This window comes from Scleropages formosus, chromosome 19, assembly GCF_900964775.1.
Source record: "Scleropages formosus chromosome 19, fSclFor1.1, whole genome shotgun sequence".
In the NCBI taxonomy this organism is placed as follows: Eukaryota; Metazoa; Chordata; class Actinopteri; order Osteoglossiformes; family Osteoglossidae; genus Scleropages; species Scleropages formosus.
Genome location: NC_041824.1, coordinates 16,524,170 through 16,551,052, shown reverse-complemented (window position 1 = coordinate 16,551,052; position 26,883 = coordinate 16,524,170). Strand labels below are relative to the sequence as shown.

The window sequence follows — 26,883 nt, the reverse complement described above, 5'->3', positions numbered from 1 at the left end:
CTGAAAAATTTGCTGTTTTAAGGAGAATCCCGAGGATAATGTTTTTAATAAAGCATTTAAAAACACTAATCTGCTGAGAGATGCAGTTTGTTAAGATCATAAGCAAATGCTAAACCATGCGCTTTATATGTGTGAACTGATTATACGTGTGAACTGAAACAGCTGCCTGTGGTCAACATTGTTGTGCTTCACTTCCTTTAAAGCCGATGCTTTGAGGAGCAGCCTCACTCATCATGGTCGGAGAGTGCCTCGACCGCTCAGCGTTTGCTGACCGCTGCACTGATAACACACCATGCATCATCGCTGCGCTCTACGTCTCTTAAGGGTCATACAGTAACACCAAAAAACATATTAGCACCGTGCACCGATATTTGCTTATTCTCTGAAACATATGATGGCCTGCAAACCTCCAAGATGACTGAAATAATGTGCATGGATTTTCGCTGAAACCAAGCAAGGTTAGGTGTCCCGCGAAAAGACGACGCAAACGGGTTCTTTGACGACAGTGGTCACTACGCAAAGCTTTACAGTAATTCCATGGGATAATAAAGGAAGTCATAATGGGTGCGATAACATTAAATGAGAAGAGAAGAAAAACACAAACGTACTCAACTTACTATAGTGAGTAGCCTGGACTAATGAGGCCAGATTGCATATCTGTCCTCCAGAGTAAACTATTTACTGGCTGCCGAGGGACTTGTTTGTAGTCTCTTCCCACTGGGCGGTGGGGGGAGCCCATCACAGGAAACTATACATAACCGTGCAAGCTGTGACCCCCACACGGAGCGTGCCGACAGCAGGCCCTGCCTTTGCAAAGCCAAGTATTGCAAACCCCACCCCCAGTCTCAGGATGACTCCTTCATTTCCACTACAGCGTAATCGCAACTGGGCCATATGTCGTATTAAATGAGGAGTATGATGATACTTTTTAATGTCAGAATTCTACCAGCTGTGCTTCTTAGCTCTGCAGTGCAGTTTTTATATTTGGTCATGCTGGGGCAGTATTTATAGTAGTAAAGTGGTTAGAGCAGCTGCTGCTGGTTGCAAGTTTGAATCCCACTCATGCTGCAGTACCCCCTGAGCAAAGCATTTGTCCGCAACTGAGGAAGAAAAAAAAAAAAAAAACAGTTGTCAGAAGGGCCAAACAGTTGTAAGCAATCGATCTAACTCTGTAAGTTCATTTGGAGAAAAGGCATCAAATAAAAAGAAATGGATGTAACTTATAATTGTTCAGATAGGTGTGCTACAGTGCCCTGCTATGGATATGATATGAAACAAGCCTGAAACTTTCTTGGATGACATTAGTCAATGTAAGATAAGGAATTTCTTGGAATCTGTGTTACAGCAAAGTTCGTTATGAAAAAATGCTTTTGAAGTTATTTAATTAATGCTCATTTGATTTTATTACTGTATTTGGCTAAATAAAGAAACATACATAATCATATCTATATACTTAAACCTAACGGGAGGTAGGCAAGGTGATTTTAGGTTTTTTAGTACTGACTAAAGTCTGGGACTAAAACACATCTGTGGATAATGTTTGTTGACATGAACGCTTTTGGATGTTCAAATTCCACCAGCTGCTTCTCAGTCCAGTATAGCCTCTGCATGCCGTCCCTTAGTCACTCCTTAGAGCAGAAGGACGCTCCTGCGCCCAGAGGTGCATCACATGATGAGCATCTATGTCGATTGCAGGGCAGAGTCAAAAGGATCTGAGGACACATCCAGCTGCTGAGCCAACATCTTTCTATGGGCGTCTTTTTTGGTGGGGACCATGAGCAAAAGAAACGTACTCTCTCCAGAATACATATAACAAATCTTCATTAACTGCAAAGAATTGCCGATGAAGCAGCACAAGCTCTTCATTGTATAAAGTTGACGGTCTTTCCGGCTAGAGTCTGACATGCATTACTGGGGCCCCAAGCACATGCTTCACCCCTACTGCCATCTCTCTTTGCTGAAGTTTGAAACACTTTTCAAGGTGGTTCTTCTGCAACACAACTCATCGGTGCATGACCAGACCTGGGGTGACCAGGAATTGAAATGACTGAAACGACATTATTATTTTAAAAATATATTTTACAGCGCGCACACACACACACTTACTTTCTGAACCACTTGTCCCATACAGGGTCATGGGGAACCGGAGCCTGACCCGGCAACTCAGGATGTAAGGCTGGAGGGGGAGGGGACACACCCAGGACGGGACGCCAGTCTGTTGCAAGGCACCCCAAGCAGGACTTGAACCCCAGACCCACCAGAGAGCAGGACCTGGTCCAACCCACTGCGCCACTGCACCACCCCACCCCCCACTATTTTACAGCATTTAATTAAAATCTGGGGGAAAGTCAGCCAAGTGAAAGACACACACTGTCTACAACCGCTTGTCCCGAGCGGGGTCATGGCGAACTGGAGCCTAACTCGGCAACACAGGGCGCAGGGCTGGAGGGGCAGGGGACACACCCAGGACGGGACACCAGTCCTTCGCAAGGCACCTCAAGCGGGACTCAAGCCCCAGACCCACCACACAGCAGGCCTCAGCCAAACCTGCTGCACCACCACGCCCCCCCCCCCCCCCCCCCAAGTAACAGGCAAATTGTAAAAATTAATCTTATTTCAATATTTTATGTGATTTGCAAAGATACAACAAAAAACAATCTTTAAATTCAGAATTGGTAAGGAATTGCTAAAAAATATTTTTTTTAAGGGGGTGCGGTGGCGCAGTGGGTTGGACCGCAGTCCTACTCTCCGGTGGGTCTGGGGTTCGAGTCCCGCTTGGGGTGCCTTGCGACGGACTGGCGTCCCGTCCTGGGTGTGTCCTCTCCCCCTCCGGCCTTATGCCCTGTGTTACCGGGTAGGCTCCGGTTCCCCGTGACCCCGTATGGGACAAGCGGTTCTGAAAATGTGTGTGTGTGTGTGTGTGTGTATTTTTTTTAAAAAAAGTTATAAGGTTAAAAATTGTATGACACATTGGAATGCCCTGAAATTCACTTACACGTGTTTGAGATGTATGCTGCTTTGGACAAAAGTGTCTGCTAAATGAATAAATGTAAATGTAAATTCGTTTAATCAGACTAATGGCGAGGAGACTGGTCCGGTCATGTGAGGATGAACTGTATTACAGACTACATGTCAGTCTATGCCTTCATTAGTAAACTGGGATGAGCAATTGTTAAACACACACAGTGCTCTGCATGCATACAGCTTAGGGATCTGTCCACGCCCTGCCATGCTGGTTGCAGAAGAACCTTCTGGGTAACCCCTAAGAACAGAAATACTTGTAAATGCCCTCCTCAGAATAACAATGGAGGGGCAGAGAGAAGTTCTGCTGTGTCAAAGTCAACAGATAGCTAAGACGGCAGTCAATCCACAGAAGCTTTAGGTATGTTGATTCTAGGATGAATGCCAGCCTGGAGCCGAAGGGGAGATGCGTAGGGAAGGCCATCTCAAGGAGACTGCCGCTATCATGTTACTGAAAACCATGGCTATTCCACCCACACGACACACCAGAAGTAACCAGATACCAACATCTCTTTATACACAAATTGCTTCTTTTTAATCACGTTAAAGAGACTAAATCATTTGTAGCCCAAACATTTTCGACAGCTGAAAATTACGAATTGCCTGAAAATACTTGGGAAGTGGGGGCGCGGTGGTGCAGTGGGTTGGACCGGGTCCTGCTCTTCAGTGGGTCTGCGGTTCGAGTCCCGCTTGGGGTGCCTTGCGACGGACTGGCGTCCCGTCCTGGGTGTGTCCCCTCCCCCTCCGGCCTTACGCCGTGTTACCGGGTAGGCTCCGGTTCCCCGCGACCCCGTATGGGACGATTGGTTCTGAAAATGTGTGTGTGTGTGTGTGTGTGTGTGTGTGTGTGTACTTGGGAAGTCATTAATTCAATACTACATTAGACACCATCCTATTGGTCCATGTAGAGACAGCGAAGTCAGCTGGACCCAGATTCACACCTTCATTTGCATCACTGCACTTATACAGTATTCTCACAGGGCTTTCCTGGAACTGCGCTCATCTGCTTTGTTTTGAAACCCTGGGCAACCACTTCCATTTTTTTCTGATTTTCTCTTCTTCATCAGTGTAGACATCTGCATCAAACAAATGTGATGGACTGAAAAGTGTTCAGATGTGAGGATGTAGATCTGAGACACCTTCCTTGACTCGGCTCATTAAGACAAACTGTAAATCCTCGCTTGTTTGACACTGTCTTAACACGACAGTATTTCTACAGTTATGTCTCCACATTGTTATTCCCTTCTCACGAGTATCAGAGAATGTCGTTTATTGAGTACCTTTAAATCCAGCCTTAACACCCACATGTTCAAAATCACTTTCAAGTGACACATCTTTGTCATCATATGTATTATGCTCTTTTTGTAAGTTTGTTGTTAATTTTATTGATATTTTATTTTTGCAATTTATTGTAAAACTCTTTTTTGTATTATTGTACCCTATATACATCCTACTTTGTACTGTAAAGTGCATTGAGAAGCTTTAAAATGTGCCATATAACATAAAGTTTTTATAATAATAATAATAATAATGATGATGATGATGATGAGACTGATCAAGGGAAGACTAATCACTTTCACTTCATCTGGGATTTTAGTTCGCTGGACAAATGCGATGTCTTTCCACAGTGCTATTAGTTTCAGGGGGAAATTATACATGTAAGCCTGACGTCTTTATGCAGATGTATGAACAATGCCAGGGCAGCTAAAACAAAGATGTCTCTGTGCTATATGAATTTTACATAGCTCCTTTCTACTGCTGAGGAAGAAACCCACAGCAGATTCTTTACATTTTATTCACGAGATTCTTCTCTCTTATTCTGCCTTTTTCAAAGTCCATGGTTTGAATGGTACCCATAGAGAGCTACCAAGGGAGATTCATTCTGGATCACAGTTATCATGACATCATTGACAATATTCAGCAAAATAAATAAAGAGATATGAAGCCACATGAATTACTTATGGACTTTTAAGTTAAATTGACAAAGGAATTTAATGGAAAAACTGATAAACATGCATGGAAAATTACTGAATGTTGGGATATTTTATTCTCTGTTAGTATCATTTAATCATTTTAATATTCATTTCCAAAACATTTCATGTTGATCTTCCAGTGTGCTTATCAGATACACTCAGCATCAGTTCCATTTGTTTGGGTTCTGGTTTTAAAAAAGCTTAAATACTCAATAGATATCTTCAGAGGCATGTCAGACTGGAAAATTTGCTCATATTGTTAATCTTATCCAGTTTATGAGTCATCTTGGGAGAAACGACTGAATCAAGCCTTGATTCTCCCAACACATTGATGCCATAACCTGGTCATGTAGATACCGCCTATAAAAACATCTGTAGGATCCACCCTTAACTCACAATACACCGGTCCAGGCCATGCTAATATCCTGGCTGGATTACTGCAACTGTCTGGTCTTCAGGGATCTGCCATCAAACATCTCCAGCTGCTTTCGAATGGTGCTAGATGAGTTGTGTTTCACCCACCAAGAAGTCCCCTTGTCTTTGTCCCTTTCCATTGGCTTCCAGTAGCTGTCCACATGAATCTCAGTACTCTTGATTAGCATCTACAAAACCAAAAATGGATCTCTTCCCTGATATGTGCAGGACATGATTGCCCACCACACCCTAACCGCTATACTTCTCCACCTCAGGCTACTTCGTCACTCACTACTTGGTGTAGTGGTTAGAACTGCTGCCTTTGGATCCAAAGGTTGCGGATTTGATTCCAAGTTGTAATACCTTTGAGCAACGTACTTATTCTAAATTGCTCCAGTAAAATTGGACAGCTTTATAAATGGGTAAATAATTTGAAGTATCTCAACATTATAAGTTGCTCTGGAGAAAAGTGTCAGCTAAATGAAGAAATGTAAATCGAAAGCCCAGAGGTTCTTCGTTTTGGCTCCAATGCAGTGGAGTGAGTTCCCTCTCCCACTCAGAACTGCTGAATCCCTCATTCGTTCAAGAAGAGTTTTGAAAGATCTCTTTCAGACCCAGCTCTCTCCCAATATCCTGATAGCTGTAAAAACTTGCATCGCACCATCTGTCATCATGCCCACCTTTGTTTTCCCATCAGCTCTGCAGGCAGCTACTCCTGCAATGTGGGCTGGCGGCGCAGTGGCAGCAGAAAATCGACAATCACGTGTGCGCATCTAAGACTCTCTGCCTGCTGAGACATGCGCATTTATTCAGCCTGAGTCGGACGTGACTTTGAGAAAAGCGTCTGCCAGACGAACGAGTGCCAGAGGTGTGCGAGGCCTGCGTGTTTTCAGCTCGGACTCGGAGTGACCCAGGTGCCCTCTGCTGGGCGTGTGGAGAATCGCCATACTTTTCTTAGCGCGCGCTCACCGAGCATGTCCCCTTTAATGGAAGAAACCATATTATAGCTACTCGCGTTCAAACCTCACTGTAGTTAAGTAGAATCCATCAAAACTATTTAAACAGGTCAGAATGTAAACGAATACGTATACACGCGAGGCAAGTTTCAGCAAGGCAGCGAAACAGACTCATTTTATACGTGCATTTTACAAATGGGCCCTTGACAGTGCATTGGTTGGTCTCTCAGAAAATGGCGGCCACCATGAAAAAGAGTGTTGTAAGTGAATTCCCCCGTTACTGCCCTTTTGCACACTTTTTACTGTACTGCATACGCATAAATCCGCTCGGATATGTAGTTTACTATATGCTATATGCTGAATTGAGTGTCAAACTAGTGGTTCTCGCTACGGTTCAGTAGTTTAACGAAGCGTTTCGACTGTGTGTGCTGGGGGAGATTCGCTCTCTCTCTCTCTGCCCGGGCAGTTGGCTTTTCAGTTATTATTATTATTATAAACCGCAAAGCAGCGGATGTGTTTATTGTGTTGTAACGCACACTTAACCGAAATGTGCCTTCGTCGTTAAAGCAGAATATATGAATCGTTGGAGACGGTTTCTGTGTCTATGTCTCGTGACACTTCCAGAAGGATCGGCACAAATGTCGTCGCTTCGTTGGGACCGGGCGGGGGGAATGTCGCGTGGCACGTGTCCAGCTGCGCACGTGCCGGGCCGTTGCAGCTGGTGTCAATGCAAATGGGTGTAGCGGCGCACGTGTCCGCGTGCACCGCCCTCACAGTGGTTCTGATGTGACTTTTCAGGCGGTTGAAGATGTCAACGTCACCTTTGAAGACCAGCAGAAGATCAACAAGTTCGCGAGGAACACGAGTCGCATGACTGAGCTGAAGGAGGAAATCGAGGCGAAAAAGGTGTGACCGCCCGACTGTCCATATTTGGATGGAGGAATCCTTGAAAAGTACAGTTACTCCAGTGTTTGGACTGGATAAAAAAAAAAAAAAAACACACACACACAAACAAACCAAAAACTAATATTCATAAGTCCAACATCACTTTTACTCCCCATGTTTCACAAACACACACACACATTTTCAGAACCGCTTGTCCCATACGGGGTCGCGGGGGAACCGGAGCCTACCCGGCAACACAGGGCGTAAGGCCGGAAGGGGAGGGGACACACCCAGGACGGGACACCAGTCCGTCGCAAGGCACCCCAAGCGGGACTCGAACCCCAGACCCACTGGAGAGCAGGACTGTGGTCCAACCCACTGCACCACCGCGCCCCCTTTCTACTGGAATGCTTTAAATATTATATAGAAAAGAGTGAAAAAAATCTTTTTTTTCTTTTTTTAAAATTATACATTAAAAGGCGACCGTATAAACGCACAGAATGATATTTTTACTTCCAAACAATTGCCAAATTGTTTTAGGAACATAGGTTTCTTTCAGTTTCAGCAATCAAAAGATGCCATTTCACCCACTGTTAGTTTGTAAGATATGGATGGATGAAACTCTGGTAATTCAACAAACCATGTGGTATGTTTCAGTCACACAACGAACACAGCGCTTAAAATGGAGAAACGTGACTGGACTCAGTGTCATGCCGCAGGTCGAAGTACAGAGAAGTGCCATGCGCTAGTGCGCTGCGTGTGTCTGGTAGCGGAGGTGCGAGATGTGTCCAAATGGACTCGCCAGCCCTTATGTGGCTCAAAGACGGTGACTTCGCAGCCAGCACAGTCACCACGAAAGTACTGATGTCTAGCGATTTCTGTTGCAAGACTGGATATTTTGCTCCACCAGTTTCCCTCAGGTCCTCTGTATGTAAAAGAAACACACAGTCCAGCCATAGACCCAGGAAGGCGAGCTGGTCCACAGAAAGGACTCCCACTCATGAGGTTGGTCTCAAACTAAAATGTACTCTGTAGAACCCGGAGTACATCAGCACCTGCCCACTGAGAACACTATAGCACCACCGAGAGACAAAAACGCAGCTGAAGTCTCATTGAGCCTTTAACCATTTCACTGCTGGAAGGTTTGGGCTGCGCATACTAAGCGCTTGGGGCTCTTTCTGAAGTTTGCTCTCCCTTTGATAGAGACTGCATTCTGTCATTAAATAATGGATTTTACAATCTTTCGCAAAGCACAATCTTTCACTGGCTACTTGAAATTCGGACGCCATCACCTACACTCAGACGAGGGCATAGTTCCTTCGGGTCTCTGTTACGGAGAAGCAAAGGCTTTCGTGGTCGCCATGGAGTTAAACCAAACATCGGCTACGTGCGTTCGGTAGTTCGCACACAATCAGTTACTGCTTCTTCTGTGAAAAGAGTGTGTGTGTGCGCGTATTCACATGTTTTGAGAGCTGACATGTCTTACTATTAAAACAGCATATACAACAAATGCAATCTATTTTTAGCATGTCCAACCTCATCTTCTGCTGCAACGTGTGTATCAAATACTGACTGGTTATGTATGCAGAAGAGCACAGGTCAGTAAAAAAGAAGCAACACTCGAGGTTAAAAACACATTAGATGTTGGCCGATGTTTCTCTAAGAATATGGAGATTAAGCAATTTCACAGATAAACTCTTTTTACGCCGTTTATATATGCGTTCACAAACAATAAAGGTTCAAAAAAATCAGACACGCCACCGTTTACCAGCACATCATGTTCTGTAAAACTGAACTGTCTCTCTGTCTGAACCGCTCGTCCCGTACGGGGTTGCGGGGAACCGGAGCCTCGCCCGGCAACACAGGCCGTACGGCTGGAGGGGGAGGGGACACACCCGGGACGGGACACACCCGGCCGTCCCGGGACGGGACACACCCAGTACGGGACACACCCGGGACGGGACGCCAGTCTGTCGCAAGGCACCCCAAGCGGGACTTGAGTCCCAGACCCACCAGAGAGCAGGACCTGGTCCAACCCGCTGTGCCACCGCACCCCCCTGGATTAATAAACTGAGAACTGGGTTAATAAAAAACATTAAATGTAATAAATTATCAATGAGAGCTAAATTAAAATGAAAGCTAGTTTACGTATTCTTTTATTTCCACTTAATCTCCACAGATTCCTATTCAAAGTGCTGATTATTGACTGATTTATCTTGTAAACATGTGCGGTGTTTGTCACCTTGTTGCTGGTCATTAGAACTCAGAAACACCACGTAAGAGCTGTAAACACAGCGGAAGTGAGCTGAACTAACATGGTCCCACAGCCCCACTCCGTTTGGGTTAATTTTGCTGCTTGACACAGGAATTCATTTTGTGTGTTTTTCTGCAAACACGGGGTGCGCGGTGGCGTAGCAGGCTTGATCAGGTCCTGCTCTCTGGCGGGTCTGGGCTTCGAGTCCTGCTTGGGGTTTTTTGCGGTAGACTGGCGTCCCGTCCTGGGTGTGTCCCCTCCCCCTTCAGCCTTGTACTCTGTGTTGCCGGGTTAGGCTCCCGTTTGCCGCGACCCGGTTTCAGCCAGCGTGTGTGTGTGTGTGTGTGTGTGTGTGTGTGTGTGTGTGTGTGTGTGTGTGTCTTCTGCAAACAGAATTTTAATGAGACAGATAAGTGAGTGAAGAAAAATGCAATAAACAAGAGTGGCCTCTTAATGATAGAGGGGCACTGAGCTTTCTCTCTCTCCCACTGCACCCTAAATCTCCTCTTTTCACGATTTCAAGAGGTTTACCTGTTCATTCACTTGTTAACATTTTTCTACTTATTTCACTTTCTGACTTTTTTCAATTCATTTTTGTGTTTGGTTACTTTACTTCTGTCTATGTGTGTATATAAATATATATACAAATATATATACATATATATATTATATGTCACATGTGTGTGGTACATTGCATGTTGCTTCAACCAAAGTGGTTTCCCCTCAGATTAATAGTTTAATTCAACAATAAGTAAAGTAGAAAATTGTCTTTGTAAATTCTTAAGTCAACCTTTCATAACATAAGGAGAAAGTATATTTTTTCAAAGAGGCAAAATAATGACAAAGGTGAATAGTCAGTGGTTCTTCACTGCTCTACTGAGCAACTGATGGGGTTTTTACTCTGAATTTTTCTTAGAAATCGCTGCAGAATCTGGAGGATGCCAGCGATGACCTTATGATGTTTGATGACGACTCGCTACTCGTTCCATATCAGATTGGCGACGTCTTCATCAGTCACTCTCAAGAGGAAACACAGGAGATGTTAGAAACAGCTAAGGTATGCTTTTGATTTTGGTTTTTCAGTTTTAGTAACCGAGTGCGTAGTTGCATGGGTGTACATTAGATTAGATGAAAATTTTATTAATTACAAAGGAAAGGGGTGCGGTGGCACAGCGGGTTTGGCCAGGTCCTGCTCTCTGGTGGGTCTTGGGTTCTTGTCCTGGTTGAAGTGCCTTGTGATGGACTGGCGTTCTGTCCTGGGTGTGTCCCTTCCCCCTCCAGCCTTGTACCCTGGGTTGTTGAGTCAGGCTACGGTTCGCTGTGACCCCGCTTGGGACAAGGGGTTTCAAACTCTGTGAGTGAGTGTGTGTGTGTGAATTGTAAAATTATCATTGTATTGATCTATTCTGGCACTGACAAAGAACTGTTATACAAAAAGGTCTCTCATCTCAGGTTGTTAATTTCAAATACAGTACGTGTGTGGCCTCTTGCAGTTTCCTTCAGGACTAGTAAAGTTATTTATTAGATAGACAAAGAATTCAGAAATGACGAGAAAGGTTTCATCTGAAACTTAGGGCATCTTAAAGCTGAAGTTAAATCAAAATGTAGTTGTTTGAGAGTTTTCATGAAGCCCATATTTTGGCCATTTATTATTAGGACTAATTTCTAAGAAACAAATTGAAAATCTAAAAAGAGTGTAGAGGTTTTTGTAATTTTACTTTTGGCAGGAAGTGTAACTAATATCTTTTCTTCATGTTTTTGTGCGCAGGAATTACTGAAAGAAGAGATCAAAGGACTTGAGAGTCGTGTTTCGTCAATACAGGAAGTTCTAGCTGATCTGAAGGTCCAACTATATGCCAAGTTCGGGAATAACATAAACCTGGAAGCAGATGATAGCTGAAGTTATTGAAGAATGCCAGTTCACGAACTTTTCACGCCAACCTTGCATTGTAGTCTCTGCAGAGGCAGCAGGATGCCGGCCAGTTCTGTCCCTTAAAAGAGCTTTTCAAGTGTATTCTCTAAATTAAATCTGTGTGGTTAATTGTGTGAACGTTCCAGGTACATTTCCCAATAAATAATCATTCAGAGGAGCCAGTTTTTCTTCCAATTATTTACATGTACATGTACATTTATTAATTTAGCAGATGCTTTTTTCCAAGCAACGTACATCTCAGAGAACAATGCAAAAAGTGCATCACATCAACAGAAGGAGAGATTTGGATGTAGACACTTCATTCTAAAGTAAAGTCAATTTGTCACAATCCACCATAGGAACCAGTATACACACAAGTAGGTACATAAAGGCTTTTTATCACTAAAGAAATTATTGAAATTTTAAAGTATGTAAATAAAGTTTGAAGCATGTTGGCTGGGAATTATATATGTTTAGAAAACCTTTGCCTTGTGTTTGTAGTAATACTGTGGTTTTCACTTGTTTGTCCTTCAGTGACCCACTTTGCCTCATGCCAGGTATCTTGACAGGGCTTGAATTTCTGCACCACATCATGCGCAAGAAGTTGCATGCAGCTTTCTGGGAGGTGTCCTAAAAATTGACAAACTTCATGTGTTTGTCGCTCTAGAGACATGACAGTTAAGGGTGGCAGAACCAGTGACATTTCACCGTAACTGTTTGCACATTTAATTGGCTGGCAGTATGACACAATCATTCTTTATCTTACAAAGAAGTCTGACGGTAATGGAACTTTGTCACTTGTATCCATGCTGAAAAAGGGTTATTTTTGCAAAAAAGAGGTTATTAAGTGAAAGTACCTGCTGGGAAAAGAAAAGAGTTCAATTTGTAACAAATGCAATTAGCCACATGGAAACTACTTTGTTACAGGTCTTATTAAAAATTATAAGTAGTTCTAGTTAGGTGTTAACAATTGTATTCCACTTAAAGAAGCTAAAGAATTTAAAAAGAACTTGGGTAATCTTCCTTGTTTTTATTGTAACTGTGTTCTGTGAAAATATTCCCTGTTTACGAGAGCATCGAAGACACCTGGAATAAAACACATGGCACATTAAACAAAAAATAAAGTAGTATTAGAATTTAGTTTGTATTGTTGGGCTATATCTTGTAGTTTAAAGTGAACCTTTGTTTTGCATATTCACTTTATGAAACCTTGTAGAATAATAAAAGTCACAGGTGCGAATACACAGCTGCCATAAACCCAGGATAAATCCAAGACTGTGTGAACACCAAATACACACAGAATGTGTTAAAACAAATTCCAGTTGGTACATTTGTGTGTTATAAAATGTCAAGAGCTGTCTTTATAAATTTTACTGGCAAGAAGTTTGCACACCATAGTTTAATATATTATTTTCTGTTATAGATTTCAACATACAAGCCTCTTGCAAATTATTAATTTTGATGTTTTTTATGGGGGAAACATTTAAGATGTTATGTACAGGATTAGGAATTGGGGACAGGAGTAAGAGGGAAGAAAGTGTTTGAGTTCATGTCCACTGTTCCTAACATTTCCATTACATTAAGTGTTTTAGTTGACACTGATTTATTCACTTATACTGCTGGGTGGTTTTCATTACTGGCAGATTTTGTCTTCAGTAAAATTACCACCACAATGTCTGGACATTTGTTCTACTCTACACTTCTACTAAAATGCGAATTTCACTATTAAGTGTGGTTATATTTTTTTCAAATAAATTTCCATAGTTAATTTTTTTTGTAGTCTCTTGTTATTAGTTCTTTTAATTAATTACATTTACACTTCTGTATGTCAATGCAAAAAAACTTCATAGTTTTTAAATGCAATTATCTTTTTAAAATAAATTATAACAGTTTTTTTTTTTTTTTTTTTTTTTTTTTTTTAGGTTTCATAAGCGCAACTGTGCAAGACTACTGTCAAAAGACCTCGAGTGACATCAAGGAAACGTTTCATGTTGCACTAATTGAATTAATCAGTGTTTATGTATTTTATCTCACGTTTATCTAATCTCACGTTTTAAAAACAAGTACAGTAGCAGCTAAAAATAAACGTCTTCGTCACGTCTGCGCCCTATTTTGCTCACATGCGCCGTGGCGTACGTGAGGGTTCACTAGGAAATTCGGGAAAGTTCTCCCAAGTGGTCTTGGTTGTGTAATCAGCCTCGTTTTCGCTCCAGCCAAACTGCTGTTTAAAAAATACCGACTTTGTTAACGCTCGGGTTGTTTTACAATTACCATGGAAACCGAAACAGGTCCAGCCTATCACACATGGTGACGTCACAAGAACAGATCTGTGACGTCTGACCGACTGCTATAACGTCACGAGTCGTTTATTTCATAAATCTCGGCCGCACAAATCAGAGAGGCTATGATTTCTTTTAGTGGACACGCGCCTCACACTGTTAACTGCACATTCCTGCCTCGTGATACTAAGTTGCAGAAAGTCAGGAGCTCATCAGAAGAGGAGAAACAGCTGAAGTAGGTGGAGAGAAAAATAAGCACTGTGCGTGAAATATTAAATATTTCTATGAAAATTTATGGAAGGGTAGACTTTCAAACTACAAGCTGAAATTAGACATGAGAACTTTTCATTCGCTTGACCAACTCCAGATTCTATGTGTTTTAACTCGAGGACAAGGTGAGATGTGGAGTGTGACAGATGACATGTGCCACCAAGTAAAGGGGCAAAGGGCTTTTCACCTTGATGTTGCATTATTTTGCACCACGTTCATACTGTGTGTCTTGTTTTTGGAAAAGAATTTGTTTTTATTAATAGTTCTAAATAATAGGGAATGCATAAATTGGCAACTCAAGGTTTGAATCCACCTCACCCCTATGGGGTCAATTTGGGTTGAGATTTGGAGACTGTGCAGACTGTGCTTTGTGACCAACAGTGAATTATCCTGGTGGCCATGAAGGAATGCACCTGGTCAGCAACAATGCTTAGGCATGCTCTGCTTTTCAAATGATGCTAACTTAACTTGGTATCAAGGGACCACAAGAATCCCACAAAATCATTCCTCACACCATTACCCCACCTGTACCATTAGCACCAAATGGGTTGGACCCAGGGTAGATTGACCGAATTCTAACCCCATCATCAGCCTGGGTATGATGAGCATGACATTGAGGTTTGAGATTTCTGACCAGGCAATGTTTTTCCACTCTTGAACATGCTCACTGTAGCCTCCTCATCTTGTTCTTAGCTGGCAAGACTGCAACCCTGTATGGTCTTCTCCGCGTAGCCCATCTGTTTCAAGGTTTAATGAGTTGCATGTTCAAAGATGAATTTCTTACACACCACTGTTATACTGAGCCATCATTTTTGCAATTTTGGCTTTCCTGTTTATGCAAAAATCCCAAGTGTCACTATTTGAGATTTTGAAACTGCCACCATAGCATGTTCAAAATTGGCGTTGATCACACGTCTCGCCCATTCATTGCCCATGTTTGGTCCCAACAGTAACTGATCCCCTTTGCCCAGCTTCACAATTCTCTCTTCAGAGGAGCAGGCTGTTGGAATTAACGCACGGGTCTGCCTAATAAAGTGGGCACTGAGTGTATACTGAAGGTTCTGGTTGCTTTTCCTTGTATCTGCAGACAGGCCTTGGAGCTGAACAGAAGAAAAGGAGCACACCCACATGAGCAGTGCGTGGTCTGAGGGTTCTGTGAGGCTGAAGGATAACAGCCTCGCTCACAGCAGCAGCGGTTTGGTCAGTATGGATGACCGCCTCACCAGCTTACAGTGGATCCAAGACTTCTCGATCAACATCAACAGGGGGAAGGCGATGCCTTTGTCTGCGCAGAACCAAGGCCACCTTCGTGGGCACCAACAGATGGCAGGCTCCGAGGCTGCCAAGTCACCCATTGCGGCAGACCCCGCTCCCACGGTCGACTACAAGACCAATCCGAACATAAAACCACCGTACTCTTACGCCACCCTAATCTGCATGGCCATGCAAGCCAACAAAAATACCAAAATTACACTATCCTACATCTATGAATGGATCAGGAACAACTTTTGCTACTTCCGCCATGCGGACCCCAACTGGCAGGTGAGTGTGGATAGGGAGTATACATTGAGACAGAAATAATAACTATTAATCCAATTGATGTTAACAGTATAATTTCATTTTTTGTTATTCTTGGAGAAAACCTCATTTCATGCCAGTTTTTGTCCAACCGTTGCAGAACTCAATCAGACACAGCCTCTCTGTCAACAAGTGCTTCATAAAAGTGCCACGTCAGAAGGATGAGCCAGGAAAGAGGGGCTTCTGGACAATTGACCCCCAGTATACCAACCAGCTGCTGTGTGATGCCTACAAGAAGACGCGGATGCCCTCAATGAAGATGAACCCCACCCTGAAGGCTTGGGTAAGGCCTGCTCCCCTCACCCACATGGGGTTCCTCCCTGCCATAGAAGGGGCCCTGTCTGTGAGCCCAGAATCCCAGCAGCTGCTTCAGGAGTTTGAACAGGCCACTGCGGTGGATCTGAACCAAGATCCATCTGGCGCCAAGAGGGCCGGGTCCAGGTCACGGAAGAGATGTGTCCATAAGAGAAAGCGAATGAACCAGGACAGGGCAACGCCCCCAAAAAGTTCTCGTCGCTGCAGCTCCCCACTGCCGTCCACTGTCGAGCTTGAGGGTCTGGATCCTCTGAAAGAGGACAGTGATTGGGCTGGCCTGCTGGACTCGGCATGCGCTGGGGACCTGGGCCTGGGTGGTATCGGCCAGCTGACCCCCGGGGAGTATGCTCAGGACCCGATGGAGCACAGTGTGCAGCAAGAGCAGCAGACTCCCCTGGATCCCAGTGGGAATGGCGAGCGTGCCCACGGTTTCTCTCAGACCCAGGAGTACCAGGCCTCTGACATGGACTTGGACTTGGGCTTTGACGTGGCAACCATCCTGGCCTCCGAGGATCCCAGCTGGCAGGTGAGTAGGTATCGATTGCCCTTTGCTGGCACTTGACCTTTTGATCTGTCATGGGACTCAGCTTTTGGCCCTCGATCCGCTTCTGTCGTTTTATGAGAGAAGATGAAAACAAACCAGACTCTCTGAAGGCACCATGTGCTACTTACCAGTGTTTAGTTATGTTATGGAGAACCTCTGACAAATACTCAAGTTATATTTTCAAAGATGTAATTATTTTCAAGATTAAAAATTTTTTTAAGAGTGTGGGATTTGCTTCATTCAACTCGCTTATTTTTTATAGCTCCTCTCTGGGTTGTTGATCGATTACAAAATGACTAAGATTGTATGTTTATTGGAAAAATGGGTTGACGATAAGCATTGAATGAATTTCTGGAAAGAAGGTGTAATGTAAATTTTCAGTTTTTTATCTTTATTATTGCTATATCCAAGGTTTATATTGAACCTTACGCATAAGTAAATGAAATTGAATCTGTATTAAGCTTTTCAATTTGACTTCATGATGAAAATGGCTGAATTTATGGACAAATCAATTTATTAACAGAGCCAATTTTATTTGTGTTACTTGCAATGAAACATTAATGCTACAAGAAAGAATGGCATTACTACTATTAATAATTACTCTCATGTAAAATCAGCTCAAGGTGTCTTACACTGATTTATTTTTTATGTAGAATTATATTTCTACTGAGGCAATTCAGGGTGAAGTACCTTGCTCACAGGTAGTACAGGAAGAGATGAAATTAAGAATCTTTAGACTGCGCGATGACAGCCCTAAAGACCCCTCTGCCTACTACCCTTATATGTACTGGTTTAATTTTAATTGAAATTGTGCTATGGAAAACCTGATTACATACTCGTGCTTTTTGTGTGCGAAGAGCGACGATGACTGGGTCACGTTCCTGAATTCGATGTTGACCGGGGAAGACAGCCTGGATGACATGGGCCAACTGAGCACCAGCTTGTTACAGCAAGACTCAGCGGACTCCATCATGCAGGTGAGCAGGTAATGAATGCATGCGCTGGGACCGGGTCTTATGGGCCATGTGGTACAATTTACGGCTGGTCCATCATATTAATGTAGTCATTGAGTAGTGTTTGGGGACAGCCTGAGACGGACGTAAGAAGTTTCCAACTCAGGGAGGTTAATATAGCAGTCAAGTATTAGTTGAAGTAATGCCAGAGATCACAGCTATGCTCATCATACCCAACCAGTGGTCTTATTCACCAGATTCACATGTCATATTTCATAATTCTTTGCTCTCTGCTTCTCTTTAAGGTAAGTGTGTTATAAGGGGTACATTATAATCTGATGATATCTAATGATATTGTGAAGGCATTATGTTCACAACAAGGGTTTTATTTTTTCATTTCATATGTAATATAATCAAGTTTATCTGAAATGTTAAAAATTTCTGGATCAGTCACTATTAAGCAAATTTAGTTTTTTTTTTTTTTTTTCTGCAAACTTTCTTTGGAAAATTAAGTAAATTTCTGGACAGTTTGGTTCAGTAATATTTTTCTGCTGAATAACAGAATTTGGCAATCTGTCTGGATATGTACATGCTTTCCAAATATCTGCTACAGAAAGGTTTAAAATGATAATTTTACATTTTGATCCACTGTTTCACATTTTCTATCTGTCATTTTTCTAATTCACCCTTGAGTCAAATTTCTTTCATGGACCCTGACTTTGATTGGTCCTGTTTCATTCTTTTCTACGGAAATAAAAGTAGTTTACCTGTTCCAACTGAACCACAAGAATCGCACTGGGGAGTTTTTTGATGTTTTTTTTCATAAATCGTGCCTTCTCGTACTCGTAATGCACTACAAAAAATTGTACAGGTTAACTTTTGCTTGTGTAAATTTTTCAAGGAACACAACGTTTTATTTCTAGCAGCGATGGTGACTCCATGTGTGGGGTAATCGCACCACTGGTCCCTGTGAAACATGAGCTGGTTGGTTATAGCTTGACATTAAGACACATGGCTGCAGGGAATGTCCAGCTCTGAGGTAGAACAGGCTGTCCTCACAGTGAATGTAGAGGCTTCTCCCTTGGATGCATGATACCTTGATAGCCCTCATCTACCCTGTATTCACCTATTCCTACACCCCTTTCCTAGTTGGAGTGACCTGCCCATAGGAAGTGCTCCTCCACGTGGAGAAACCCCAGATGTTTGTGTGAGTCCCCGTTGTTCTACCTGGGGGGTGTGAGGGGTTTTGAGGCAATGGGTTACTAGATTTTTTTAACATTTGGGAGGTCAGCATTGCAATCCTTGCACTGTATTACCTCTTGCTTGGCAGTCTGAGAAGAGGGCATGATGGGTTTTACAGCTCTGGTCCTAGAGTGCCACTAGGTCTGCTTGTTTTTGCTGAGGCTGCACTTTTTAGCTGCTTTATTGAAGTTAACTGGATAATGCACGACATCATATTTAAGTTTTTTAACCAAGTGGCAGCCATTCAAATAAACAAAAGAAACTGCACCTACACCAATAGTTTTGCTAGGTGCTCTTTGGAACCCATTTCACACACGGATGACAAATTGCTGAATGGGTAGACTTGAGTTTTGGCAGCATAATGCATTTTTTGCAAGTGCTTCAGTGATTTGGTGACTTTTTTTTTTGACTATGACAGCAGTTTATGCATGCATTACAAAACATTTTTTATAAATGCAAGGACTTGATTCTCTTTGATTTCATGTTTTATATTGCATTTACATTTATTCATATAAGACACTTTTTAGCATTTTACAGCAAGTGAAGAGCTTCGGATTCAGTTGGTATGAGCACGGCCTTGATACCACCAGTTTTGATAGCACACATTGTACTATAGAGTTGAGTCTGATTGGAAATAAGAGTGATTGATTATCAAGATAGATTTTGTGATGCGAGTACAGGAAAGGATTGGGTCTGAAACGTGTGTTTCAAGGCACTTTTTGAACTGAAATGAATTCAGCAGTTTTGAGGCACAAGGAGGAGTTGATTCCTACTTTCATGAGTGGTGCCACTAAGTGGACAGAAGTTGAGATAGGGCAGAGTGTTTTCTCGGCTATAGGGAGTGATCAAACCTTCTAGGTATCAGTCTGCAGATCCCTAACTGTCTTAAACCTTGATATTGGTAGCTGCGGGATGCTAATGAAAGAGGCCAGGAGGGAAGATACATACGGATGCTTTGGCAAGTCAAATGCAACTCATGCCAGCAGCATTCTAAATGAGCTGGACAGGCGGGAGACCTCAACATCACGTATAGGAGGAAGCGGCACTAGTTCAGGCAGGATATCACCGTGGCCTTGACCACAGGTTATGTAGTGTTGTGAGATATGGGTGCATCTTGCAAATATTACAAATAAGGTATCTGCAGAATCAAGTTATCTTTTCATTGTTTGGGGAGATTCACAGGAGAGTTGATTGTCACTCTTGATTACTGAAGCAAATGAAATGAGTGAACTGTCCAGCCTGATGGTTACCAACTAGTTGATGGACCTTCAGGGAGACAGAGGATCTTGCGAAAGACTTGAGTTGTAGGTGGTGGTCAGTCACCCAAGTAGGGATGCCCAATATATTCATACTGCAGTACAGGAAGAATCAGCCTATTATTATAGTTTCTTTTATTAGCCAGTAGTTACGTGGGTTTAACTATTTGTGCAGCATTTTGTCTTAAGTAATTTTGATTATATATCTCGGAGAACAATACTACAGCAAGGCCCCACGTGGCGACTTAAAACAATAACTTTCAGGTCTGAAGTCTCTTGAGAACCAGAAACACAGGACTCTGTAATGAAGTAGATATATGGAAATCCTTGTTTGTAGGTCCAGTACAGGCTAAAGCAGTTGCAGTGACAGGTTACTAAGTGTCCCTATATAGACCCATCTGCTCTTCCCAGCTCTAGACCAACAGACAGAGAAAGATACTCAACCACGGCTGCCACTGTGTCCCTCTGTTTTCAAATTTTCCCTGAAAGATGTTGGAAAGAATGATGACATTAAGACAGAAAGAGCAAGTGCATTTGTTTGGTGCATTGCAGGAGGTGTAATGTGAAAACCTTTGACTTTTTGGCCTGCTGCCTTTACGAGTGAGATTGATCCAGACAAATGTCATCAAAACACTGAAGTAACTTGGTTATCTCTTGCTGTGAAGGTTATTGCCTGCAGCAGAGCTTAAATTTACAGCTTTTCCCAAGAATTAGAGTGTGCAGATTGATATGTCTGAGTCACTCTAGACAGAGCACATGGCTTTTTATGTAGAAATGAGATGCTTGAAGGAAACAGACCTAGACCAAAAGGCTGAAGTGGGATCTGGCCCAGGGGAAGACCCTATTATATATCTGAGCAGAGTCTTTGATATGTAGTTCTCAGATCTGAAAATAATGACAATCATAAGTGAAATTCTTAACATGTACTGTAGATTTGGAAATCACATGTTGCTCTACTCTTATTATTTGTATAAGGTATGTTTAAAAGTGATTTCGACTGGTCTCAACTAGTCTAAATGATTCCTTTGCTTTCCTGTGCAGGATCATCCCTACGCTGCCTTTGGACAAACTGAACAAAATCTAGATCTTGAAGCTTTCCTCATGCCTCATTGACTTGCTGTACATTTGCTGCAGAGGGACAAGATGGACAGCAAACTGGCCAGCAGCAATTTCCAGGTCCACAAGAGGCTGAGCCATGTTTCTGTATCCATATCTTGCACCCACTAGCATCTCTGCCAGTTTCAGGTGTTTTTACACCTCTTTTAAAATACAGATCTCAAGTGTTTTTTTTTTTTTTTTTTTTTTTAATATTTATTTTCTGTCATTCATATTGCATTGATTGTAATATTTCTATTTTGATTTCTTAAAATTGTGAATTTTACATTGAATTTTGTTCTGTAATTTTAGAAAAATTATGCAGTATGTGACAAATAAAAATAATTTCCTTTGTTCTGTGGATACGTTTCTGTCAGAGATTGGTTAAAAAACTCAGCTGTAGTCAGTTACACAGTAACATTTCTGGCAAAGCACTTGTACCTGTAGAAGAGAGTTGTTTGCTATACCTGGAATAATACAATACTGAGGGGTAGCAGCCTTTGTGACAATTCTGTCCATTTAATCACTTTGTTTTAAATAGTTAGGCAAGGCTTTACCTTGTCTTACCTTTTTCTTTTTGAGGCATGGTTGCAAGAAAGATTTCTGAGGTTTTCTTGCGAGCAGGCGCATGGTTACGAGATAGAAGAGCAGGAGAAGCCAGGGGAACTTCTTTCCTTGTCTGGTTATCACATCATTAAGACTCTTATTTAGCATGAAAATGTATGTTTTTGTAAAGCTTTTTGTATAAGTTAAGAATTTATTATGCAAATTTTACGGTACAAATTACATGTGTATCTAAGTCTGAATTCACAAAGTAGGAGCATTCATTATGGGAAGGGGAGCCTGTAAAAGGATGCACTACGTGGACCTTATTATGTTCTATACCTCAATGTTCTTTAAACTTGGAGGCAGGCTCCATCCTGGCTACAGCCAGTGCCCAACGCTGGCAGTTGCAGAGCTTTTTGAAGCAAACGTTCAGCATGAGGTGCAGGCAACCAAGTCATTTTGGAATTGAAAAAAGTGTGGACTCGGAGCCAGAAGAGAGGAGAGAAGGGAGGTTCTTGGTTGCAAAGACTCGTGCTGAGCTGGCTGACTGTTGGAGATTTGCAATGGCAGAAATGCCACTTCTGCAACAATCAGGAGCTTTGCATGGATGGCCTGTTATAACACGCCATACTTCATATAAGTGCAGCAGAATTCCCCACAACAACACCGCAAATAAATGAGAAAGACAGAACTGTCAACGTCTAACACCTCTGAGCTCAAGAGGATGGTGCAGCATCAAGAAGGCATAGGCATTACTCACCAATTAGAAGCAGGGAAAAAAGACAATGTCTGTCAAGAGATGCATTTTGCATGCCTTCAAGGGAATGCATACAGTGTGATTTCTGAGTTGGAAAAAACTTAAGATTGACAATTTTTTTTTTTTGGAGCAACATCTGCGCATCTGATGATTTTTCTGGCAAATGACAGTTGGTGCTGGACTTAAGGATCTGGCATCAGTGATGGCACTGCTGATAGATTTGTGCCTAGCTCTTGTGCAATACATTCTTTTTCCCTCTTCCTGCTTAGAATTAAAAAAAAGACATAAACTCTGCATTCAGCATAATAATTTTCCCCTGTTCATTTATTCTTCCAAATGTTTTAAAAAGCACAGCATCTGCTTTGTGCTGCTATGCTGAATATTCTTTAGATTTCTCACTTCTTCCTATACATTTTTCTAGCACTCTCATTATATATTTATAAGTGCAGTCATTAAATTCTTCTGTTACCTCCATTCAGCTGCCATAACACTCATGCTGCTTTGGCACCCGGAAACTTCTTAAACACATAACATAAATGTTGGTAGAAAGGTCACCGATGCTCTAAAAAAGGTTACGGTAGATGTGAACAGCGGTGAAAGCAAATGAACACTATCCTAGCCTTGCATTCCGATCATGCTTCAAGGCACTTTTTTGCCTAGAGTTGGGCTTCCTGCAACAGTAAAATTCCTTCTTGATCAATATAATGTATAAAAATATATACTAAGGCATGTGTGTTCTTTCTGCACAAGTTGATCCAGGCAACTGAAACATTTCCCTTATATTTTATCACAAGAATAAAATATACATACATACACTTTCTGAACCGCTCGTCCCATTTGGGGCCGTGGGGAGCCAGAGCCCAACCTGGCAACACAAGGCGTAAGGCTAGAGGGGGAGGGGACACACCCAGGACGGGACGCCAGTCTGTCGCAAGGCACCCCAAGCGGGACTCGAACCCCAGACCCGGCGGAGAGTAGGACCCGGTCCAACCCACTCCGCCACCGCACCCCCCAGGAATAAAATAACTTCTGCCAATACTGAAGATTTCCGAAAGCTGAACTTGCAAGGCTGCGAGCAAATAGATGCGTGGACTGTTTTTAAAAGCCTCATTTAACATTTCAAGTTTAGATTCTTGAAAATTTTCTGTTAGTCGTTCGCAGCTATAATAATAGAATGATAAAGGATGAACAGTGTGATCCAGCACATCATATCTCACATTTTGTTATTAATTTGTATTAACGTATCATTTGTTACTGAACACACAGCAAAACTAGTCAGAAGGATGTGAATAATTCATTACTGACACAAACTTCGATTTGTTCGCAGGGCAGTTTCTGGAAAGTCCTCAGATATACAGTAGCGAAACATAAAAGAAATAAAAAATGTGCTGAATGAAACTGGTCCTGAACATCTCCATGATGGTGTCCCCCCACAAACCCCAAAGCTGGAAGTGCAGGCCGTCTTCGCTCCACAACAGAGTAATTTCAGAAAACAGAATGGGAAAGAAAATGCAATTAAAATATACTGGGAAATGTTTGTATCTCAGAAACTCTCTAACTCAGGTTTTCATAAGATGAGGTACCCTGAGTTATCCATCACTTTGGAGAAAATGTAAATGTAAAAGTAAATGTATCAGTATGCAAATTGTCCCAGACTGAGGTCTGAGTGAAAGCTGTGATGCAGCAGGCCTGCAGAGCTGTTCATCACACATTAACATATAGTTACTGAAGTTTTACAAACATTTAGACCAGCTCTAAGTCTTCACTCTACTTAGTCAAAGGTCATTTAAATAAACAGTTGGTGTGTCCCCTCCCCCTCCGGCCTTACGCCCTGTGTTGCCGGGTGGGCTCCGGTTCCCCGCGACCCCGTATGGGACAAGCGGTTCCGAAAGAGTGTGTGTGTGTGTGTGTGTGTGTTGGACTTAATGTGTATTAAATGCACATCTGCTAAGGGAGATAATAACTGAATTTAATAATTGAGATAAATTACTGAATTATTTAGGTCAAAGATGTTTCTTAGTTATGAGGGAGTGCGGTGGTGCAGCAGGTTTGGCTGGGTCCCGTTCTCTAGCGGATCTGGGGTTCAAGACCTGCTTGGGGTGCCTTGTGATAGACTGGCGTCCCGTCCTTGGTGTGTCCCCTCCCCCTCTAGACTTATGCCCTGTGTTGTCGGGTTATGCTCCAGTTCGCTCGGGATAAACAGCTTCAGCCAGTGTGTTTGTGTTTCTCATGTTATTATTCTTCATTTTGCTCACAGTTGTCTTAGGCAACATACAGTGGTAAATGTTAAATACTCATTACACAGCAGGGAATTCTTACTGAGGTGTTCGGGGCAAGAACCTTGAGCAAGTGTGCTACAACAAGTGGAAAGGGTTTCGACTAGTCATTTTTAGATCGAAAGGCAGTGACCTTAACCACCACACTACTTTCTGTCCATGTGAAGTTTGGCACTCTATAATTCCAGTGTCTGTTTAACATTCTGTTTTCTTTTTCCTGCTCTGCCTTGAGAGAGGCCACACACTGTCTCTGTCTCACAAATGTAACCCACACAAGCTGCTCTCTGAAGATCAAGGTATTTTCCATAGTGAGGCTCAGCTCACCTTCCTCACTCACGACTTCTTTTATTTTACATTTATATTTGTCATGTCATTGTCCGAACCGCTTGTCCCACCCGGGGTCGCAGGGAGCCAGAGCCTAACCTGGCAACACAGGGCATAAGGCCAGAGGGGGAGGGTACACACCCAGGACAGGACACCAGTCCATCACAAGGCACCCCAAGTGGGACTTGAACCCCAAACCCACCAAAGAGCAGGACCAGGACCAACCCACTGCGCCACCACATCCATTTCATTTTCAGAACCGCTTGTCCCATACAGGGTCACGGGGAACCAGAGCCTACCCAGTAACACAGAGCGTAAGGCCAGAGGGGGAGAGGACACACCCAGGACGGGACGCCAGTCCGTCACAAGGCACCCCAAGCAGGACTCGAACCCCAGACCCACCGGAGAGCAGGACTGTGGTCCAACCCACTGCGCCACTGCACCACCGCACCCCCTACCACTCACATTTATATTTACATTTATATATTTTAGACTACAACTATTTAGCTACTTCTGGCATCAATACTTTTTGTTTTCACTGAAGTGCAATTGTAAATAAAAAAGGTTTATTTATAAATTTTACTGTTACAATTCTTTAACCCTCTTTTTCTTGCTTTCCTTTTTTTTTTTTCACGTGTGTATCTAATGTACTGCTTAAGAATACGGAATACGGACTGTGGTACCATAAATAGCTCTTTGTGCCAACTAAAAGGAAAACGAATGACCTCTAAGGCAGCTAATAGCATAGTGGTGAGAGCTGTCAGCCTTGCAATCAGAGGACATGAATCTGAATCTCATCACCTGCTGTTGGACACTCAGTCAAGGTACTTTCCCTGGACTGCTTCATTAAAATTGCCCTGATGTAATAATGTACTTAGTGTAAAAATTTATTTAGTTAGTAAACATTTATAATCAGCTTATTATGCAAGCCAAAAGTGTAAGCTCCTTTGGACCAAGGTGTCAGCAAAATAATGGTTAATATTAATACCCAGTAGAATGTGGTGCTTTGTTCTGTATTTATCTGATTAGTAAAATTAACAGTATGTAATTTTGTTTGCAATACAGATTCATCAAAAAAAACAAGTTTAACTGTATAGTGTAGCTGTTAACACCACCAGTGATTCTGAACGTTTAACAGCTATAGTACTACAGTACAGTACGGTACTAGAGTCGTGTTTTGACCTGATACTGTTTTACTCGGGTAAATTTGCGGATGAGTACTTTTGCAGTTGTTTTCATGTATTATTTTGAGTATCGAGTTTGGCTACTCTACCCCAAGCCACCTGCTGTTTTTCACAAGCACAAAACTCCATTGTCTCAGCAGAAAATCATCCACCACATTTTCACGCTCCTAGTCATTCTTTATGTATGAAACACTAAATTGTTCGGTGATTAAATTAAGTAGAAATGCCCAATATTACTGCTGTACATGGTACAATAGACTGAATGTCAGCTGGGAACAATGCCATAGCATGCTCTCCAGGTTTTACCTATTAGCCACAGACCGTAAAGTACCAAAAAGAACAATTTTAAGATACTTAAATCTTGCCGGAAGGGAATAATCAAAACACTTTTGCCAGGAAAATAGCATGTCGGTGAGTAACCGAATCTAAACAGTGTGGGACGTACAAATCACAGTCACCCTAGGGGCTTATTTCTGGCTGCAGAACACAAGCTCAGGTGGGATCACAACAAGCAATAAACCGAGCTGAACTGCTCACAGGCCACATGATCACTACTATAAACACAGGTGTAATTTGCTCCCTGGGGAGTCTCGCTAATCTGGAGTTGCTCATAACACTCAACATGGTGCAGTGTGCAATAAAAGCAGTACATTACATTTCGGAGCTGCAGATCATTCCACTGGGGATGGTGTCCACTGAGTTCACAAGAAGCAAATGCTGGCCCATAGCTGAATCCAAAGAGGCCTTATCTATGCTTATGGTTAAACCGGTGGTGCTGGATGATCATAGATACCGCAAAGGGCTTTCTGCAAAGGCTGAGGAAAGCCCATCTCCCACCCCCCATCTTCA

General features: G+C 42.6%; 2 protein-coding genes across 6 annotated transcripts; both read left to right on the top strand.

Annotated features, from left to right (window-relative positions):
- Window positions 1–6,479: 6,479 nt before the first annotated feature.
- Window positions 6,480–11,593, top strand: pfdn4 (prefoldin subunit 4). The gene is made up of 4 exons (XM_029246288.1): window positions 6,480–6,624; window positions 7,163–7,270; window positions 10,420–10,560; window positions 11,272–11,593. The coding sequence occupies exons 1-4, from the start codon at window positions 6,598–6,600 to the stop codon at window positions 11,401–11,403; spliced, it is 408 nt and encodes a 135-aa protein (XP_029102121.1). The 5' UTR covers window positions 6,480–6,597; the 3' UTR covers window positions 11,404–11,593.
- Window positions 11,594–13,674: 2,081 nt separating this feature from the next.
- On the top strand, window positions 13,675–21,126 carry LOC108939103 (forkhead box protein J1-A-like). Of its 5 annotated transcripts, none has more exons than XM_018760239.2 (6): window positions 13,675–13,954; window positions 15,052–15,506; window positions 15,643–16,383; window positions 17,259–17,386; window positions 18,504–18,561; window positions 20,894–21,126. In XM_018760239.2, exons 2-6 carry the CDS (start codon window positions 15,093–15,095, stop codon window positions 20,963–20,965), a joined length of 1,413 nt encoding a protein of 470 aa, XP_018615755.1. In that variant the 5' UTR covers window positions 13,675–13,954; window positions 15,052–15,092; the 3' UTR covers window positions 20,966–21,126. The 5 variants fall into 5 exon arrangements, with proteins under 5 accessions (XP_018615755.1, XP_018615756.1, XP_018615753.1 ...); XM_018760237.2 differs by having other exon boundaries at window positions 13,676–13,929; XM_018760241.2 differs by having other exon boundaries at window positions 13,676–13,929; window positions 17,259–17,378; window positions 20,894–20,912.
- Window positions 21,127–26,883: the final 5,757 nt, after the last annotated feature.